At 32.6% G+C, this 20,911-nt stretch overlaps 2 protein-coding genes and 1 long non-coding RNA gene across 3 annotated transcripts; 1 reads left to right on the top strand and 2 right to left on the bottom strand.

The window, feature by feature from the left end:
• Nucleotides 1-232: 232 nt before the first annotated feature.
• Nucleotides 233-2,241, top strand: LOC107943568 (uncharacterized). Its single transcript, XM_016877332.1, has 4 exons — nt 233-511; nt 1,406-1,712; nt 1,827-1,899; nt 2,148-2,241. Exons 1-4 carry the CDS (start codon nt 233-235, stop codon nt 2,239-2,241), a joined length of 753 nt encoding a protein of 250 aa, XP_016732821.1.
• Nucleotides 2,242-7,935: 5,694 nt separating this feature from the next.
• LOC107943569 (uncharacterized) lies at nt 7,936-12,702 on the bottom strand. The gene is made up of 6 exons (XR_005928287.1): nt 12,688-12,702; nt 12,429-12,605; nt 11,864-11,997; nt 8,802-9,271; nt 8,277-8,407; nt 7,936-8,161 (listed from the first exon to the last, which is right to left on the bottom strand). It is a non-coding gene; the product is annotated as an uncharacterized lncRNA (long non-coding RNA).
• A 2,971-nt stretch (nt 12,703-15,673) lies between these two features.
• Nucleotides 15,674-19,397, bottom strand: LOC107943570 (ankyrin repeat-containing protein BDA1-like). Its single transcript, XM_041115919.1, has 3 exons — nt 19,320-19,397; nt 16,371-16,838; nt 15,674-16,153 (listed from the first exon to the last, which is right to left on the bottom strand). Exons 1-3 carry the CDS (start codon nt 19,395-19,397, stop codon nt 15,674-15,676), a joined length of 1,026 nt encoding a protein of 341 aa, XP_040971853.1.
• Nucleotides 19,398-20,911: the final 1,514 nt, after the last annotated feature.

The raw sequence follows: 20,911 nt of genomic DNA, 5'->3' as shown, positions 1-20,911 counted from the left end.
GAATAAGGCCAGCCCAAAAGATAATTTCCCACTACCTTATATTGACACCCTAGTGGACAACATGGCGGGACACTCACTGTTTTCATTCATAGACGGTTTTTCGGGATATAACCAGATCAAGATGCATCCTGAAGATATGGAGAAAACCATATTTGTAACCATGTGGGGCACGTTCTGTTACAAGGTGATGCCGTTTGGACTGAAGAATGCGGGGGCAACTTATCAATGAGCAATGGTAACCCTTTTTCATGACATGATGCATAAAGAAATCGAGGTCTATGTGGATGACATGATAGCTAAGTCTCGAATAGAGAAGGAGCACATACAAGTCCTGGGAAAATTGTTCTTGAGGTTGAAGAAGTTTCAGCTAAAACTCAACCCCGCCAAATGTAGCTTTGGAGCCAAGTTTGGAAAGTTGCTTGGATTCGTGGTTAGTGAAAAAGGGATCGAGATTGATCCAGACAAAGTTAAAGCCATACAAGAGCTATCTCCGCCGCGCACTCAGAAAGAAGTTCGAAGCTTTCTAGGAAGATTAAATTACATTGCTCGGTTCATTTCACAACTGATCGAGAAATGTGACCCTATCTTTCGCCTCCTCAAGAAACATAACCCAGGTGAATGGGATGAAGAATGCCAAAGGGCTTTCGACAAGGTCAAACAGTATTTATCCAACGCTCCGGTGCTGATGCCACCTAACCCCGATAAGCTGTTGATACTGTATTTGGCAGTATTCGAAAACTCCATGGGATGCGTATTGGGTTAGCATGACGAGTCGGGGAGGAAAGAAAAAGCTATTTACTATCTCAGTAAAAAGTTCACAGAATGTGAGGCAAGGTACCCGCTGATAGAGAAGTTGTGTTGTGCCCTAATTTGGTAAACCCGAAGACTGAAACAGTATATGTTATATCACTCCTCTTGGCTTATCTCAAAATTGGACCCCTTGAAGTATATGATGGAGTCAACAGCTTTGAATGGAAGGATGACCCGATGGTAGATTCTACTTTCTGAATTCGACATAGTCTATGTAAACCAGAAAGCAGTAAAAGGAAGTGCAATAGCAGATTTTTTGGCCAGTAGAGCCTTGGAAGACTACGAGCCTTTGAACTTTGACTTCCCGAATGAAGATCTAATGTGTGTTGCTACCACTGAAGAAGATGACCCGGAAGAGCTTCCTTGGAAACTAAACTTTGATGGGGCATCAAATGCTATGGGTAATGGAATCGGGGCAGTCTTGGTATCCCCAAGAGGAAATCATTATCCATTCACTAGTAAATTGGATTTTGATTGTACGAATAACATGACGGAATACGAAGCATGCATCATGGGTATCCGTGCAGCCATAGAACGCAAGATTAAAGTGCTAGTTGTGTATGAGGATTCTGCACTAGTGATTTATCAACTCAAGGGAGAATGGGAGACTAGAGACCCCAAGTTGATCGACTATTGGAAACTAGTCCTTGAATTGGTCAAAGAGTATGATGACATTACCTTCTGTTACCTGCCACGAGATGAAAATCAGATGGCCGATGCTTTGGCCACCTTAGCTTCCATGATCAAGGTGAACAAACAAGATGTCAAACCCATCCAGATGAGCATTTATGAAACTCCGGCCCACTGTTATAGTATTAAGGAGGATAAGGAAAAAGATGATCACCCTTGGTATCACAATATATTACAATACGTGAAGAATCATGAGTACCTGGACCAGGCAGGCGAGAATGACAAAAGGACGCTGAGAAGATTGGCCATCGACTACGTCTTAGATGGAGAGATCCTATACAAAAGAAGAAAGGATCAAGTGCTATTAAGATACGTAGATGCTGTAGAGGCTAAGAGAGTCTTGGAAGAAGTCCATGAAGGCATCTGCGGGACATACGCTAATGGCTTTACAATGGCCAGGCAAATTATGAGATTCGGGTATTATTGGTCCATTATGGAAGGAGACTGTATCAATTACGCCAAGAGGTGTCATAAATGCCAAATCTATGGAGACAAAATTCATGTGCCTCCTTCACTGCTACATGTCATGGTCTCCCCATTGCCTTTCCCTATGTGGGGTATGGACGTGATTGGACCGATGTCACCTAAGGCTTCCAATGGGCATCGATTCATCTTTGTGGTTATTGACTACTTCACCAAATGGGTAGAAGCCGCTTCATATACCAACGTGACAAAGTCGGCAGTGAGCAAATTTCTAAAAAAAGAGATCATATGTCGATACGGAATGCCGGAGAGGATTAAATCTGACAATGCCTTAAACTTGAACAATAGTATGATAGTGGAAGTCTGCAGTCAATTCAAGATCAAACACCACAATTCGTCACCGTATCGCCCGAAAATGAATAGGGCAGTGGAAGCGGCCAATAAAAACATTAAGAAGATCATGGGAAAGATGATTGAGACCTACAAAGATTGGCATGAGAAGTTACTATTTGCCCTATTTGCTTATCGAACATCAGTCAGAACCTTAACTGGAGCAACGCCTTTCTCTTTAGTTTACGGAATGGAAGTAGTTTTGCCAATTGAAGTCGAGATCCCATCCTTTCAAGTGCTGTCGGAGTTAAAGTTGGACGAAGCAGAATGGATCCAGTCTCGATACAATCAATTGAACTTGATTGAGGAAAAGAGGCTAAGAGCTATCCGTCATGGTCAGATGTACCAAAAACGAATGATGCGGTCTTATGACAAAAAGGTTCTCCCTAGAGAATTCCACGAGGGAGACCTGGTTTTGAAAAAGATTCTTCCCATACAGAAAGATTTTCGAGGAAAATGAATGTCTAATTGGGAGGGGCCTTACGTGGTGAAGAAAGCTTTCTCCAAAGGAGTATTAATTCTAGCCGAGATAGATGGTAAAAACCTACCCCATCCCATAAATTCGGATGCCTTCAAGAAGTATTTTACCTAAAAAAGGAAAAGCCAAGGTGAAAACCCACAAAGGGCGCTTTGAGACAAAAAAAAAGATGGAAAGGCCAATGTGAAAACCCACAAAAAGGCACTTTGAGACCAAAGGGGTTTTTGAGTTGAAAACCCAAAATCGGGCAGCTAAATTTTTGAATGTGGGGCATGTGGTAGTCTTGTCCTCAAAGAGGAAGAACAGTACATCCTGGGCCATTAACAAAATACGGGGGATCTCTTGAACACACATTTAGCTCGAAAGAGTCTTCGAAAAATTAGAATAGAGAAGCTCGTGCTGCGATATTTGGGGCACCTTTTTTTTACACCTTATCAGATTTGTTATCCTATATATTCACATCAAATTTTACTTAATAAAATTCCATTTGTCCATTATGATAATCTCGTTCGAGTATTTTTGTTGAAATCATGATTTTTGGACTTATCATATTCACACAAAAGAAGTTAGCATATTACTCTGGAAAGTCTCTAAATAGTACAAGAACCTGAAACAGGGCCAATAGTCAGAACTAACCAGACTCAAAAGTGAAAAACATTGGGAAAAGAGTAGTCCAAATTATGACTATTTCTTCAAATTTTCTGTCAGAGATAACAGCTAAGCAAGAAGACGCGATAGTACATCAATGAGGGAACCCGCATGAACTATGAGCAATGATACTTGAAGCGTTTAAAAAGGAATCACTCTCATAACATTTCTACATTCATAACCATTTATTTAGTTAGGAACATTTGATTCATTTCATAACATCCTAATTATTTGACATAAAGCATCACATTTAGTTAGGAGCATTTGATTCATTTCAATCATAGCATCCTAATTATTTAGCATAAGCATGGATACATAAAACTGATTTTATAGTTCATGTTCCTCAGAGGACAGTGCAGTAGAATCGGTGAATTCACAAGTCTTAACCCCTTAAGCAGTGGGGCAACAAGCTGAAGATATCCAAGATGATATGGCATTTCTGTATCAGGCGGGGAGCAGATCGAAGACATAGCTAATTTGGCTTTCACGTGTTTACGTTGAAGCAAATCCAAGATGATTTGGCGTCTTTGTACCGGCAAAGAGTAGATCGAAGATAACAGATTTGGCGTCTCTGTAGCGGCGGAGAGCAGATCGAAGATAACAGATTTGGCGTCTCTGTAGCGACAGATAGCAGATCTAAGATAACAGATTTGACATCTCTGTAGTGGCGGAGAGCAGATCGAAGATTATTTGGCATCTCTGTAGTGGTGGAGAGCAGATCGAAGATGATTTGACATCTCTGTAGTGGCGGAGAACAGATCGAAGATAACAGATTTGGCGTCTCTATAGCGGCGGAGAGCAGATCAAAGATAACAGATTTGGCGTCTCTATAGCGGCGGAGAGCAGATCGAAGATAACAGATTTGGCATCTCTGTAGCGGCGGAGAGCAGATCGAAGATAACAGATTTGGCGTCTCTGTAGTAGCGAAGAGCAGATCGAAGATGATTTGGCATCTCTGTAGCGGCGAAGAGCAGATCGAAGATAACAGATTTGGCGTCTCTGTAGCGGCGGAGAGCAGATCGAAGATAACAGATTTGGCGTCTTTGTAGTGATAGAGAACAAATCGAAGATAACAGATTTGGCATCTCTGTAGCGACAGAGAGCAGATCGAAGATGATTTGACATCTCTGTAGTGGCAGAGAGCAGATCGAAGATAACAGATTTGGCGTCTCCGTAGCGGCGGAGAGCAGATCGAAGATAACAGATTTGGCGTCTCTGTAGCTGCGGAGAGCAGATCAAAGATAATAAATTTGCGTCTCTGTAGCGGCGGAGAGCAGATCGAAGATAACAGATTTAGCGTCTCCGTGATTTGGCGTCTCTGTAGCGGCAGAGAATAGATCGAAGATAACAGATTTGGCGTCTCTGTAGCGGCGGAGAGCAGATCAAAGATAACAGATTTGGAGTCTCTATAGTGGCGAAGAGCAGATCAAAGATGATTTGGCATCTCTGTAGCGGCGGAGAGCAGATCGAAGATAACAGATTTGACATCTCTGCAGCGGCAGAGAGCAGATCGAAGATAATAGATTTAGCGTCTCTGTAGCGGCGGAGAGCAGATCAAAGATAACAGATTTGGCGTCTCTGTAGCGGCGAAGAACAGATCGAAGATGATTTGGCATCTCTGTAGCGGCGGAAAGCAGATCGAAGATAACAGATTTGGCGTCTCTGTACTGACGGAGAGCATATCGAAGATAACAGATTTGGGGTCTCCGTAGCGGCGGAGAGTAGACGGGGAGCAGATCAAAGATAGCAGATATCGCCTTCCTGAGTTGCAGTGAAGCAGATTGAAGCCGTCAAGAGGCCATTTAAAGAAGATCAAGGATCAAGAACTCAAGACTCGGTGAGCCTGGGCAAAATTGGTCTTTTTATAGTCTTTGCTCTATTCCTGTTAACACAGCAATGAGCAAAGAGGGGCAGTTGTAAGACCCAAATTTTGCTCGGGGCCCAATAAAATCACAGCCCAAATACCAAAACTCAACTAAAATCCAAAATACCCCAAGCCCAAATACAACCCAAAATAAAAAATAAAAAAATAAAAAAAATGAAGAAAAAGAAAAAAACCTAACCTCTTCACCCTATGCGCCGCCCTAAGCGCCGCCTAGTCATCTTTTGTCTACCACTTGTAAAAAGAAAAGATAGTAAATAAAAAAAATGTTGTAACAAGGCTATAAAAGCCATCATAAAACCAAATGTAAAAGGGGAAGGAGGGATAAAAAAAACATTGTATTTTCACATAGAGATAAAAAATCCAAAGCAAAAAAAGGTTGACTTTAATTTCTTGTATTCCCTTTGTTCATTTTTCATTTTTGTTATTTTATTTTATTTTCTTTATTTTATATATATATATACACATAATTTAATTGAATTACTTATTTGAACTCCCTTGCAAACATGTTTATATTTTTCCCTTTAAATCTATTTATGTATACCATTTATTCCCCAATTTTAAATTATACTTTGTTTATTTCAAACACTTGCCTATATTATTATTTTTTTATATACAATGTTTATATTAAGTTTTATGCTTTATGTATCTTGTTAATTGTTGGTAAGTAATTCTTGTTTCAAATTATTTTGTATAATTATTGATTTATATTATATAGTATGTCATTCTTATATTCTTTTGGATATTCTTACATGGTTGCATTTATATAATTCATCTATGTTACAACTTGTTAATATGTACATTATTCGTTTTAAAATTTTATATAGGTACACATTACTATTGCTATGCACATAATATATATTATATACATATATACACTTTTTGAATCTTGGTTTTTAAATTATTTTGCATAACACTAACTTTAAATTTCCTCTTATAATACTTATTTTGAAGCTTATTTATATGTTAAACTTTATATACTTTATGTATTATTTATTTTTATTTTTTATTTATTTTATGATCTATTGTAAATTTTTTGCATGTATTATCTGTTTATGTATATATATAATTTAGCTACTTTTAAATTGTTCATTCCAACTTTATTTGTTTTGACATTTTTTATTACCTTTTAAAATATTTTTCTTAAAATAGATTTTATTTAACCATTAGTTAGAAACGTTAAATAGTGTATGTGGTAAGATTATTATCATTGGGCATGTTTCAATTTTCGTGTTTGTACTTTTCAAAAAATTGTATAATATATTATTGCTATATGTTTTCCATGTTTGTTACTTTGTTTTGCATCCCCATGTATTATATTATGATTGAGATTGCCAACCTATTTGCCTGAAATTATTCATTTCATTTTCTTTGCTTCAAATGAATCGAATAAATACGTTGCAAGTTTGTTTCCATAATCACTCCCTTTTAAAAAAAATAAAAAAATAAAATTTCAAAGCAATGTAATATTTCGTGTTTGGTAATTCGAGAAATTGTGCCTTAACGTGTTAGGTTTCGATTTTCTGTTTGACCAAATAATTATTCTCTCGAGATTTCGTCCATGTTTTTCTCAAATTAAAAATAAGGCAATATTTCGAATTTAGGAAATTGAAGAAAATAGTACCATAACTTACTAGGTTTCAATTTTTCTTGTTTAGCCTAAATAACTAAATATCCTTTTAAAATTTCAAAAGCATGAGTTTTGGAAATTATAAAATGATCTTGTATCGAGGATTTGAAATGTTGTGTCCTATCGTGCTGGGTTGCGCTTTTTCATTTGTTCAAAACAATCGAAGATCCCTTTGGAATTTCACTCACGTTTTCTAAAAACTCTTTAAAATGAAAGAAATGTTCGATGTTTGGCAATTCGGGGAATAGTGCCCTATCGTGTTGGGTTGCAATCTCCCGTTTGTTCAAAATAACCGAATGTCTCTTCGAAATTTCACTCATATCTTCTAAGGTGAGGCAATGGTCAATATTTGGAAATTCGAGGAATCGTGCCCTACTGAGCTGGGTATCGATTTTTCATTGGACCAAATAGTTGGGCATCCTTTTGTTATTTTCGAATTATAAATTTTCGAACGTCGAAACAAGAAGATTTTTGGCAAAGGACTCGGGTTATTCAAATGTTATTAACAAGAACCACATTTCAAAAACATTTTTAATTTTAGACAAAAGGACAGTATTTAATCGATTTGGTACCAATTTTGGGCGTAATGAGGGTGCTAATCCTTCCTCATATGTAACCGACTCCCGAGCCTATTTTCTCATATTTTCGTAGACCAAAATCATTATTTTAGTAAACCAAAATGTTTTATTAAAACAACTCAAATTTCTAGGTGATCCGATCACACCTAAACAAAAAAAGATTGGTGGCAACTCCATTTTCGCTTTCCAAAAAGTCGATCCATCATTTTTAAATAAAAAAAACAAAAAAAATGGTTTCGACAACCACGATTAGATACTTAATCAAACGTCCAAATGTTATAAAACATTTTCATTTATACATATAAATTGTTGGAACCGTTTTAGTTGTTCATTGAAATCAACCGTTTATTTCACAGTAGAAGTTCGAAAATCGTTTAAAACAAAACCAAGCTCGTTTTTCCAAAAACCATTATTTGCGTAAAGTGTTTTCGTTAACGTTTGAAGAAAAGAAAACAAAAAGAAAATCCAAATCCAACAGTTAAACCATATAGTTCAGAGAGTCCTAAAAATTACAAACTCTCAAGAAAAACCTGATTTTTAAATTTAATCATTATTACTAAATAAAAACATATCTCGATAGAGTGGACACCGCTGAGCCTTTGCCGCACCGACCCGCCTAAGTCTGTGGATTACTTTAACAAAACAGACAAATAGATGTGAGTTTTCGTAAATTCAGTGTGTAACCCAACAGAAGTAGACATGCAATATACATAAAAATCTCATATACAGTCAGATACAGATTCAGACCTAAGTCCATGACAGATACAGAGAGCAGAATCAGATAAGCAGAAAAGATATCCAGAGTCCTACTCCAATCCTCTACACACCATCTCCGACCATCCCATCACACCATGTGGGGTTAAAAACATCTACCATCCCTACATACCATATAGTATTAATAAGAATCATGATAGATAATATGCAGTCAAGCCGCCAGAATATAGGCAAAAAGTTTCCATATAGATCACTTCCTCCACATATCCAATTCCTACCCCAATCATAGATACAGAATACAGATACAAAAATATCATGCTTAACATGCTCGTATACAGATAACATATATACTCCAACAGAACAGTCAGACATACATATTAGTGTCCTACTTAGAGCAGATTATTAGAATACCAGATCACATGATTTAAGGTTTGGTTTGTCTTTACCGACCCTACGATAGGCATATAGTCGATCTAAACGACCCGTACGACCTTAGGGAAAATTTCAGAATTATGGGCCTACATGCCCGTGTAGCCCACACGCCCAAATTGGCCTTACCTGAGTGGCTCACACGGCCTGACCCAAAACCCACATGCTCGTGTGGCATGTCTGTGTGGGCCTACACACCTAACTTTGCCTAGCCCGTGTGGTCCACACGACCACACTCACACCATCACATGGTCGTGTCTTGCGCACGGCCAAACCTTCATCAGTTACACGGTCGTGTCTCGCACACAGCCAACTACACGATCAGCCGTACATTCTTGTGGAGTCGACAGACCCTATTTTTGGCTTTTGTCAAAACTTGATTTTTCGTGTTAAGAGTACACACTTGGTTCAATTTTGATGCAAAAGCAATCCCGAGACCTTCCAAACCTAAAAACAGTATACCAAACATCGTTTTTAGTAATCTAGTTACAAAATCATCAATACGAAATCGAGCAATGCGTATACACTTATCGCTATCAAACTCGATCGCGCGCACATATTAGCCCGATTGAGTGAAACCATCATCTCCCCACCTTCTCCTATACAAAATGTTTACAGAGAATTAATTTCTCTTACAACCCACACTAAGAATATAAGCGAAAAGTCATCATACAGATTAACCACTGAAGCAAATACTCATTTATGTCAGATTTCACAAAAACAGACTTAAATTATTTAGGGCGTTACACTCCTATGGAACTTTCCCATCCTTCGTACCTGATTTCATGTATTTATGCATATATACTCATCATATCATACTCATTATCAATGTTTGATACTATGCTTAACAAGCACGTTTATTATCATATACTAACATTTAATGACATGTATTCATGCATTTATTCACATCAATTTCACATACACATATAATTTGTGCGAGTTAAAAACAGTGTCACATACTTAGTATCTACATGTGAATTAACATGCCTAGTTTCTCTTAACACATACATAAAGGTTCGCATGTAATGTTTGCACATGTAGGTTCGCACCTAGGGGTTGGCATATTATCATATAAAAGGGTTTCCATGCTATATACAGTTCACATAAATAATCATGTAGAGTTCGTGAAGATATAAATTAGAAGTTCGCATAATACCTGGCTCGCATACATACTCATGCTAGGGTTCACATGTAATATTCAGTTTAGGTCTGCATGTATAAACAATTTAGGTTCGCATGATTATCCTAAAGGCTCACATACGAATTCTTACATAGTTTTGCATATGGGCTAGTAATAGGGAGTTTGCCTATAGGGTTTTGCATACAAAGGTTCACCTAAAGGGTTCGCATATGTAGGGGGTTCGCACACTAGGGGCTCGTACATGTAGGGTTCGCATATAAGGGCTCTTACAATGGGATTCGCACAAAAAGGGTTAAACACCTATAGTTTGCATAGTGGTTTGCACACCTAGGGTCTGTACATTATTACTAGGGTTCGCATTAATATACTAAGAGTTCACTAATGAATCCTATATGTTTCTACACATAGGTTCGCAATCGAGGTTTGCATGCAAGGGTTCACACACTAGGGGTTCACACACAAGGCTCGCACAAAAGGGTTCGCTTACAGGATTCGGACTCTATATGGTCGCATAGTAAACTTACGTACATATGGGTTCGCACTTAAGAGGTTGCACATAGACTCACATAGAAGTGTTTTGCACTTAAAGTTCTCATATAGTAAACTTCATGTGAGGGTTCACATAAATATATTTAAGGGATCCCTTAGTCATCCACTAAGAGTTTACAATCAATTCTCTAAAGGTTCACATGAAATAAAAATACATGAAATCAAAAAATTATATGAGAAAATGGTGCAAAAAATTTTAATGGAAGAAATTGCATGGAAGCTGAAAACACTTTTCACTATAGGTAGTATTTAACTATTTATAGAATTAACGGTGGGTAATTAAATTTTAAAAATAATTATGATTATCATAATTCCCTCTTAAAATTTAAAATAATTATTATGATCTCTTAAAGTTTAAAATAATTATTATCATCTCTTAAATTTTAAAATAGATTTATTAACTCATAAATTTTAAAATAATTATTATCATGAATTTCCTGTAAAAGATAATAATATTTTAATAAAAATAATAAAATTTTAATAGGAAAATAAAATAAAAAGATAATGATATTTTAACGAGTATTTATCTAAAAAAGCATTTAAGGAGTAATTTAAAAATTAAAATGTTAATTGGAAAATATATATCAAATTATAAAATAAATATATTTCAGAATTAAATAAATTGTTTTAAAAATTTATAAAAGAAAGGAGATCCACCACTTGTCACATGAGTTTGTCTACCTTTGATATATTAAACATATATATGATATTTAATTAATTAACGTTAAATTCTCTTATTAGTCTTTATACTATGCATAAGTTGCATGTTCGTCTATGTACTCTAAGTTGATCATCTTTTAGTCTCATTACTTTTTAAATTTTAAAATCACAGTCTGAACCAAATGGTACCCATTAAATTAAATTTCTTATTTTCAAAAAATTATTTTACAAATATTTTATCTTATGTGTCGTGCCATGTTAGCTTGTTATTTTCACATAATATCCACAAAAAAGTCATGCTATTTTAGTTAATTGATTTAACGGCTATTGTTTGAGTCGATATTGAAATTTAAAATTTTTAAAAAACATAGGGATTAAAAATGATCAAATTAGAGAATATGAACTAAATCCACAACCTATGCATAATACGAGATTAATAGCATAAATTGACCTAATAAATTAACTGCTGCAGTTCGGGTCAAAACTAAAATTTAAAATTCAAATATAAAAATTAAAATTAACCAAATTACCATAAAAAGAATAATAAGAGGATTTGACCATTAATTAATTTTTCTACCATATACCTTTTTATTCAAAGTTTATTTTTTGTTATATATTTCTTTGATCAAAATTTTTATCATTAACTAAGGTTTTTTTTATCAACTAAAAAATAAGTGTCGAAAATTTAAGTAGTAAATTTAAGTTACAAAATTTGTTTATTATATTTTAAAATTAAGGGTAAATTACATGAAAATCTAATACTATAGGCTCAAAATTGTGTCTACTTTTATGTAGTACCAGATATATGAATTATAGAGATATAGAGGAAGTCAGATGAAACCTGGCAACTAGGTCTCATAACAAGAACTGTTCTTCCATGCTTATCTATATAATTTGAAGAACTGTTCTTCCATGCTTATCTATATAATTTTATCTGTAGATCTTTCCCCTCTCAGCTTCATGAGCAACCTCTTCCTACATCATAAATAATAAAGAAATAAAAAATTAAAAAATTTCGTTAAAATACCATACCGCAAAGAAAAAAAATTGACCTGAACCAGGTATTGTTTACATGACAGAGGATAAAGCCTCTGACCTGCCTAATCACTAGAATTCTGCCTTAATAACTAGATTGAACATGGGTTTCTCTCTGATGGTTAAATTCAGTGTACTTAAATTCCTACTTCAATGAACCATACCGAGTGCATGAAAACAATGCAAAAGAATGCAATTGCTAAGAAAGATCTAAGGCAACAGATTGTCAATTCCTAGAGCATAGTACCCTCAAGTTACTAAATAAAATAGAGAACTTGTTACGAGCATACTAAAACGGCCAAATCCAGCATGCATTTGGCACTTCCTATTGGAAACTACAGATAAATCATAGGAGAACGCATGTGACATACCCAACGAATCTCTTCTGGTTTGTATTCCGCTCTCCATTTCAAGGTTTCTTTCAGCATTTTAGTAGCCTTCTTGAGATTCCAGTTTTGTGCCCTTAAATATCTTGCTATGGCTGCATCAGAACAATAAATGGCCAACTTCTCAGGCAATGGTCCTATTAACCTTCTTATCTCACTAATCTGCGAACACCGAAAACTACGGTAGGTCAAAATGATGACCTATGAGAAACAAAGGATAAGGGATCGTATAAACAGAACATACCTTTGCCTGCTTATCTATTAATAATTTTTTTTGGCCACTTAACTATTAAAACTTACAAAATAGTCATCTAACTATTAGTAAATTTCTTTTTTGGTCACCCCATTATTAAAAGTTACAAAATGATCACCTAACTATTCAATTTTGTCTTTTTTGATTACCAGTGGACTAATGGTGACAACTTTTAAAATTAACATAATAGAAAATTTAACCCTTAATATTTATAAATTATGTCAATTTATTATTGATTCTAAAAAAATAACCCTCAACATTTACACATTGTGTAATTTGGTCTTTTTTGTTGTTTTGCTTTTCTTTGTGACATTGAAGGTTTTTTTTTAAAAGAGTGAGAAAAGATAAAAATGATTATCTTGAATTTTTGGTGTTTCTATTTTTTGTAAATTTTTAATCAAATTTAGCATATAATTTTTTTTAGCTTTTTGTGTGAAAGGGTCACAAAGAAAAGCAAAACTACAAAAATGAAATCAAAATACACAATGTGGAAATGTTGAGGGCTAGATTTTTTTAGAATCAAGATTAAATTGACACAATATATAAATGTTGAGGGTTAAAGTTGTCATTATGCTAATTTTAAAAGCTGCCACTATTAGTTGATTAAAAAAATAAAAAATAAATTGAATAGTTAAGTGACCATTTTATAATTGTTCATAGTTGGGTGACAAAAAAAAATTAACTATTAGTTGGGTGACAAAAAAGAAATTTACTAAAAGTTAGGTGACTATTAGTGTAGTTTACCTAAAATTAATTATGAAATATAATTAGATTGTTTGATAAAAATAGATTTTAAATAATAAAAATTATCTTTTATCTTTTATCCTTAATTTTTAAACCTTTCACCTTATTTTAAAAGCAACCAATTTTTTAAATGTAAATTTTTTATAAGATAATATAATATTAAATAAGTAAAATTGAATTAATTAAAAATTTTCTCCATTAAGTATTTACTTATCATTTTTCATACTTTTTTTATGGTAATAACTTATATTAGGATCATCCTAAAAAGTATAGGTTTTATACACCAATAAAATATTACCATGTTATTAAAATTTAAAGATAACAAGGTATTATTATACACTCATTTATTTCTGGTATCTTCTTAATTTAACTTTAATTAAATTACTTAAAACAATTAATTTTTTCAATTATAAACAAACATATTTCTTCTTTTACAATTTTTAATCATTTTGTTTTTTTTCAAAATTTAATATTTTTTATTTATTTTTGTGCAACCAATTTTTCTAAAAATTTAATTTCTAAATAGTGAATTTTTTCCATTTTAAATTGGTTCCTATTTCATATTATACATTTTTTAAAAGTAAAAATTATATTGCATTGAATCTTCCCTAATAAGAATTGTGTAAATTTTAAAGTTTCTATGTTATTTGATTTTTTTTATTTTAATTAGTTATGTTTTTTAAGAATAAATCCCAAAACTATACATGGATTATAGTTTAATATGTAATTATATACATGAACTTTGAATTTGTACAATTTTATACATGAGATTTTGATTTGATCCAATTCTTGTAAATTATTAATACAATTATTGATATAACATCATTTTTTGTTTATATATTGAATACATAAATAATTATATTTATCTAATATAAAAATAAATTGATGTATTTATTTATCTAAATGTGTATGATTAAATCAAAATTAAAGTTTCAAGTATGCGTTTGAACCGCAATTAGAGTTTCATATGTATAATTGCACCACATTAAAATTCATGTATACAGTTACACATTAAATCAAAGTTCATGTATAATTTTAATATTTATCTTCTTTAAAAAAAATAAAGTTAGAGAGTAGGCTGAATATGGATGGATGTATAATAATAATTTCATCCTAATATAAATTATTCTCAAATTTTATTAGATTTTAGGATCATCCTATAATAAATTATTCTCAAATTTTATTAGATTTTCTTTTTATTTTAGATTATCAAATGTGTAAAAAATTAAATCAATTAAAAATTAATATTTAAAATAATTTAATTTTTTTAACAATTTATTAGACAAGCCCTAACTAAAATATAAAAAAGCTATGGTTAAATAAAAAAAATCACATAAATTATGCACCTTAAACACAATTCAAAAAGGCAATTAAAATAAAAATGAATTAATAAATAAAAAATAAATATACATTGAAAATAATGACAATTTGAAATATCAAATATCAAAACATTACTATTTTTCAAAAGGTGATATTTGTAATAAAAAAAATTTATCTTCAATTCATATATTATTTTTTCATGTAAGTCTTAACACCGTTAATTTTATTTGTTGACTTAGCAAAAATTAATAAATAGATGCCATGTGTACATTTTAAAATTGCTTGTATGGATGACCAATGAAGCATCACATTGTTGAGATGCAACCATAAACACTAAAAAAAAATGTAATTTTTATGGAAAGTAAAATAACATATGGAGAATACTTTGGTTAAAAAAATAATTACTGAGTTTTATTTCTATTTTTAAATATGAAACAAAAATTAAAAAAAAACTTCAAAAAAGTTAAAAAGAATAAAAGAACCCCTAAAACATGTTAAAATCTGAGTTTGTTTTATTCCCATTCAATATGAAAAAAAATGCACACAATTTTTTGCATTCATAAGCCCTGCCTCTAAGGCTTAAGCTTGGATATTATAACCAAAAGCTAGTTGAAGTTGTAATTTCTGGTGAGTAAGTAGATTACTGGCATTATTAAGCTTCGAAAGAGATCCAGTTTATGAACCTCATTATTAAGTTCCCCACAAACTTGAAAAATTTAATCATCAGTCGAACCTCTTGCGCAGCAAACAGTAAGATTATGAAGCTGGTCCAAAGCCTTATGAGTAACAAAGAGTATGCAGGATCGGATGTTAAAGGTACGAGAGAGACTGCATATGCAAATACCATGGCAGGAATGGCAACCGGCATGGCGACCATTAAAACCAACTTAAACAATTTACGCCGGATTGGCAATCAGCTTATAAGCAATTGGATGATGATGAGAGATGCCATGAAACCAAATGTATTTGATATGAGGAATTGGGTATATGTATTTGGATTGGCAATCCGCTTATAAGAAATTGGGTATAAGCAATTGGATGATGATAAGAGATGCCCTGCCCTGTGACTTGGGTCATTGTCTTGCCAAACTCCACTAGGAGGATTGACGGCTGCATGGAATGCCATGTTCGCTAGCAGCAAAGCCGCCAGGATTAGGTGGTGGCATTTTCTTTCCAACCAATCAACATTGCTTCCCTTAGCTTTCGATATTGCATTTGATTGATCAGGTTCTTGTTTTGATAATAAGATGTTGTTCCTTATTACGTCAGACAATGACTCATCGTTAGCAAACTCATCTCTTTGGCTTTGTGATAAAAGATTAAGTACCTTGAGACCATCTTTATTCTTACGGTTCTTGTCCACCTCTTCCCGATAAATCAAAAACTTTATGGCCTGCATGCATATATAAATACAGAGAGAGAGAGTGATTATATTTATATATTTTTTTCAAGTAATTTATTTATTACTTTAAGATATTCAAACTTCATAGTTAGTTTAGATCCATGGTACATACCTATTTTTGGTTAGCAACTATTTCCATATGCAAGATGGTGTTACCCTCATAGTTTAGACAATTTACAAACTATTGATCTAAAATTCCTTCAGTTACCAATAACTCCAAAGCCTCGAGCTGGTTGCACCTTACGCATCCATGCAAAATGGTGTCACCTTGGGCCATCAGTGATCGAGCTGCCCAGGGTTTGCCATAAAACAACTTTACCAACACATAAATGTAGCCTTTCATGGTTGCAATGTGAAGAGGGTTCCTCCCATCAAGGTTACAAATATCAAGGTTAACCTGCATTAACCTTGTCACAATTTGATGGTCCCCTTTGGTTGCTGCTAAGTGAAGTAGTGATTGCCTTCGGGAATTTAGTTCGTTAGCCAGCTCAGGCATTCGAGTGAGAAGTTCATCAACAAATTTAGAATTGCCAAGCATGATAGCTACATGCAAAGGTGTTTTAGGGTAACGACCATTAATAAATATGTTGAGAAGCTGTGCATCTTCTTGTAGCAAAGAAAGCAACTCATTCTTATTGCCATTCTTAGTTGCATTATAAAGCCTTTTCTCTATTTTCTAATTTGGAATTCACAAAAAGACAAAAAATCTTAACTCAAGAACGAATTGTAGAAAACAGAAAGAAAGAAATTAAGAGAGAAACAAGAAATAAAGAATGAGAAAGTAGTCAATTTTCCATTTTTGGATAAAACTGTTGTTGATTAATGTGTTGGTTGCATTGAAAGCCATCAAAAAAGCCACCAAATTAGGCTTGGAAAATTATTAAAGAAATAATTGTTGTTTTAGCCCGTTACATTAATAGGTTATTTATAGTATGGTCTATTAAGCTCATCTATAAATAGCTTAAATATTTAGCATTTAAAATTATCGAAATACCAAATCATTTCGCAATCGGAGAGAAGCAAAAGGTTATAACAAGACTAGTGCAAAGGCAAAATTTTGTGGAATGGAACAAGGTATTTATGAATTGCTATGGATAAAACATGTTTTACATGATCTTGGTGTTAACTTACTAAAAGAGATAACAACAAGATGAAGATAATAAAGAAAGGGAAAACTAAGATGATGAGTACATTTATTCATAATCCAAGAGCCTATTTATATAATGAATAAATCTTATTTTAAACAAGTGTATGGAGTTGATAAATCCATGTGGAAAGATTATATACATATAATTATTAATATTGTAATAAACTTAAATATTAAGTATATGTATATATATTATATTATAATAAATAAAAAGAAACAAAAGAAATGAAAAAGGAAACAGAATATGAAATGAAAACAGAGAAGAAAAGAAGGAAAGAAAGAAAAGAAAGAAGAAAGGGAAATTTGAGGGTGTTATAGGCCAATTTTGGCCCAGTCCATTTACAAATAACCCAATTGTTAAACAGCCCAAACCCAATGGTCTATTACATACCCAACTCACAAACCCTAAACCTAGCCCACTAGTACTAAACATTTTCCAGCAAAAAGAGAAAGGAAGAAACCCTAGCCACCTAGCCACTTTCCCACTTGCCTCATTTTCCTCCCATTTTTGATATCCATTATCTGCCACCATCACCTACAAAAGAAATAGAAAAAAAAATAATAGAAAGTCATGTAAAAGATGGCTATGAAAAGCCATTCAAAAATCATGTAAAAAAGGCAGAAAAAAGAAAAGAATTTTTGGCTATCAATACAAAGAGGATTTTTTTTTTGCATCAATACTAGTAGGTTAAAATACAAGAATAATTCCAAAATACCAAAACAGTACAATATCATTGAATCAGATCAAACCCTAAGGTGAATCTACTATTTTTTATTTTTATTTTTTGTTCATTTTCGAATCTTTTTTTTCTTTCCTATCAAATACATAAATAGAAATAAAAATAAAATTTTAAAACATAAAAAAAGAGGAAAAATTACCTTTTCCGGCCACCGTGTAAGGTGGCCAGCGCCGACGCCAGCGACGGTGGTCCGGTGACTGGCCCATGGCCGGAAATCTCCTTCCCCCTTCCTTCTCTCTTCCTTCTCTCTCTTTTTTTCTTTCTCTCCTCACCAAATGATTTTTTTTTTTGCAAATTTTAGCCCTTTTATAGCCCCCCAAAACGACGTCGTTTTGGGGTTGGCCTTTAAACCCCAAAACGACGTCGTTTTGGCCTAACCCGTTTATTGACCCAGCCCGCTCCAAGGATCCGCGTGTTTTTCATTGGAGGGCTAATTGCACTTTTAGCCCCTCCGCTTTTTCATGCTTCTACAATCAAGTACTTTTTCAGTTTTTTTAATTTGGCCACAAAGTATGTAACACTTTGTGATTTAGTCCCTTTTGTTGTGTTGTGTTTTGAGGGGAGGAATAATTGTGTTTTTAGCCCTCATTTGTTTTGTGCGCGTCCAATCAAGTCCTTTCTTTTTGTTTTTATTACGAATTCGCCCCAAACTTTCTGTTTTAATTTCGATTTAATCTTTTTTTATGGTTTAGCTATTTTGTCATTAAATTAGTTAATTTTATCATTTTTGCTATTATTTATACTGCTGTTTCTATTATTATTATTGTTACTAATATCAATCTATTACTATTATTAATATTACTATGTAGTAATGTATATTTTACATACGTATATGTATATATATATTTATATATGTTGTTAATTTATTACTTTATTTTAATATCTTTATTATATTTACTTTTTATATTTTAATATTATTATTATCATGATTACTATATATTAGTGTATATTTTTTTTTATTTTTTATATATATATATGTATATGTTTTTAATATATTTATGTATATACTTATGTAGCATTATTATTTGTTGTTTTTATCCCTAATATTTATGTATTATGTAAATATTTTAATATTATATTATGTATATCTATATATTTTTCGTATATATTATGTATATATGTTTTCAATATTGTATGTTATATATATTATTGTGTATATCTATATATTTTTATTTTTTGTTCATTTTTGAATCTTTTTTTTCTTTCCTATCAAATACATAAATAGAAATAAAAATAATATTTTAAAACATAAAAAAAGAGGAAAAATTACCTTTTCCGGCCACCGTGTAAGGTGGCCAGCGCCGACGCCAGCGACGGTGGTCCGGCGATTGGCCGGTGACTGGCCCATGGCCGGAAATCTCCTTCCCCCTTCCTTCTCTCTTCCTTCTCTCTCTTTTTTTCTTTCTCTCTTCACCAAATGATTTTTTTTGCAAATTTTAGCCCTTTTATAGCCCCCCAAAACGACGTCGTTTTGGGGTTGGCCTTTAAACCCCAAAACGACGTCGTTTTGGCCTAACCCGTTTATTGACCCAGCCCGCTCTAAGGATCCGCGTGTTTTTCATTGGAGGGCTAATTGCACTTTTAGCCCCTCCGCTTTTTCATGCTTCTACAATCAAGTACTTTTTCAGTTTTTTTAATTTGGCCACAAAGTATGTAACACTTTGTGATTTAGTCCCTTTTGTTGTGTTGTGTTTTGAGGGGAGGAATAATTGTGTTTTAGCCCTCATTTGTTTTGTGAGCGTCCAATCAAGTCCTTTCTTTTTGTTTTTATTACGAATTCGCCCCAAACTTTCTGTTTTAATTTCGATTTAATCTTTTTTTATGGTTTAGCTATTTTGTCATTAAATTAGTTAATTTTATCATTTTTGCTATTATTTATACTGCTGTTTTCTATTATTATTATTGTTACTAATATCAATCTATTACTATTATTAATATTACTATGTAGTAATGTATATTTTACATACGTATATGTATATATATATTTATATATGTTGTTAATTTATTACTTTATTTTAATATCTTTATTATATTTACTTTTTATATTTTAATATTATTATTATCATGATTACTATATATTAGTGTATATTTTTTTTTATTTTATATATATATATATATGTATATGTTTTTAATATATTTATGTATATACTTATGTAGCATTATTATTTGTCGTTTTTATCCCTAATATTTATGTATTATGTAAATATTTTAATATTATATTATGTATATCTATATATTTTTCGTATATATTATGTATATATGTTTTCAATATTGTATGTTATATATATTATTGTGTATATATTTTAACATTATTAGTTATACATCTTTTACACTATTTTATATATATTTCTAATATCATTGTATATTTCCAACATCATTATTATTTATATATATGTATGTATTTATATAGCGTATGAATAGTGTAACGCCCCAATTTTCGGGAATTCTGTGAATGTTGGCAAAATTTTATGCTTTAATTTTGTCATTTGTGAGTGAAATTATGAAATAGGACCTATGTGAAAATGTTTGAAAATGCTATAGGCTAAATTGAAGTGACCAAATAAATAGGAGTGCAAAATAGGAGGATTTGCATGACAAACCTCCCATTTTACATGAAGTGGCCAGCCATCATGTTGTTGTAGACAAAATGTACACTTGATATCCATAATTTATGGTACAAATTGATACAAATTGATAATAGGTTAGGTAAATGTTCCATGATAATGGGTTAGGTAAATGTTTCATGATAATGGGTTAGGTAAATGTTTCATGATAAGAATTTCATGTCTTTTGTATTAAAGAATTAAATGGATGAAATATGAAGTTTTATTAAAAGAAAAAGGGGTGAAAAGAACAAAGTTT

The sequence above is a fragment of the Gossypium hirsutum genome, chromosome A06 (genome assembly GCF_007990345.1).
Source record: "Gossypium hirsutum isolate 1008001.06 chromosome A06, Gossypium_hirsutum_v2.1, whole genome shotgun sequence".
Lineage (NCBI taxonomy): Eukaryota > Viridiplantae > Streptophyta > Magnoliopsida > Malvales > Malvaceae > Gossypium > Gossypium hirsutum.
Note: the sequence above shows the minus strand (reverse complement) of the source record. Positions and strands in the feature narration are given on the sequence as shown.

Excerpts from the sequence above, each read along its gene's own strand:
- LOC107943568 (XM_016877332.1), top strand. The coding sequence starts at position 233 with ATGGTAACCCTTTTTCATGACATGATGCATAAAGAAATCGAGGTCTAT. Across the intron at positions 1,713-1,826 it reads TGAGTACCTGGACCAGGCAG|AGGCTAAGAGAGTCTTGGAA; the intron begins GCGAGAATGACA and ends TAGATGCTGTAG. Across the intron at positions 1,900-2,147 it reads AATGGCTTTACAATGGCCAG|AAGCCGCTTCATATACCAAC; the intron begins GCAAATTATGAG and ends CCAAATGGGTAG.
- LOC107943570 (XM_041115919.1), bottom strand. The coding sequence starts at position 19,397 with ATGGGCCAGTCACCGGCCAATCGCCGGACCACCGTCGCTGGCGTCGGC. Across the intron at positions 16,839-19,319 it reads TTACACGGTGGCCGGAAAAG|AAAATAGAGAAAAGGCTTTA; the intron begins GTAATTTTTCCT and ends ATTCCAAATTAG. Across the intron at positions 16,154-16,370 it reads TCGAGGCTTTGGAGTTATTG|GCCATAAAGTTTTTGATTTA; the intron begins GTAACTGAAGGA and ends ATATGCATGCAG.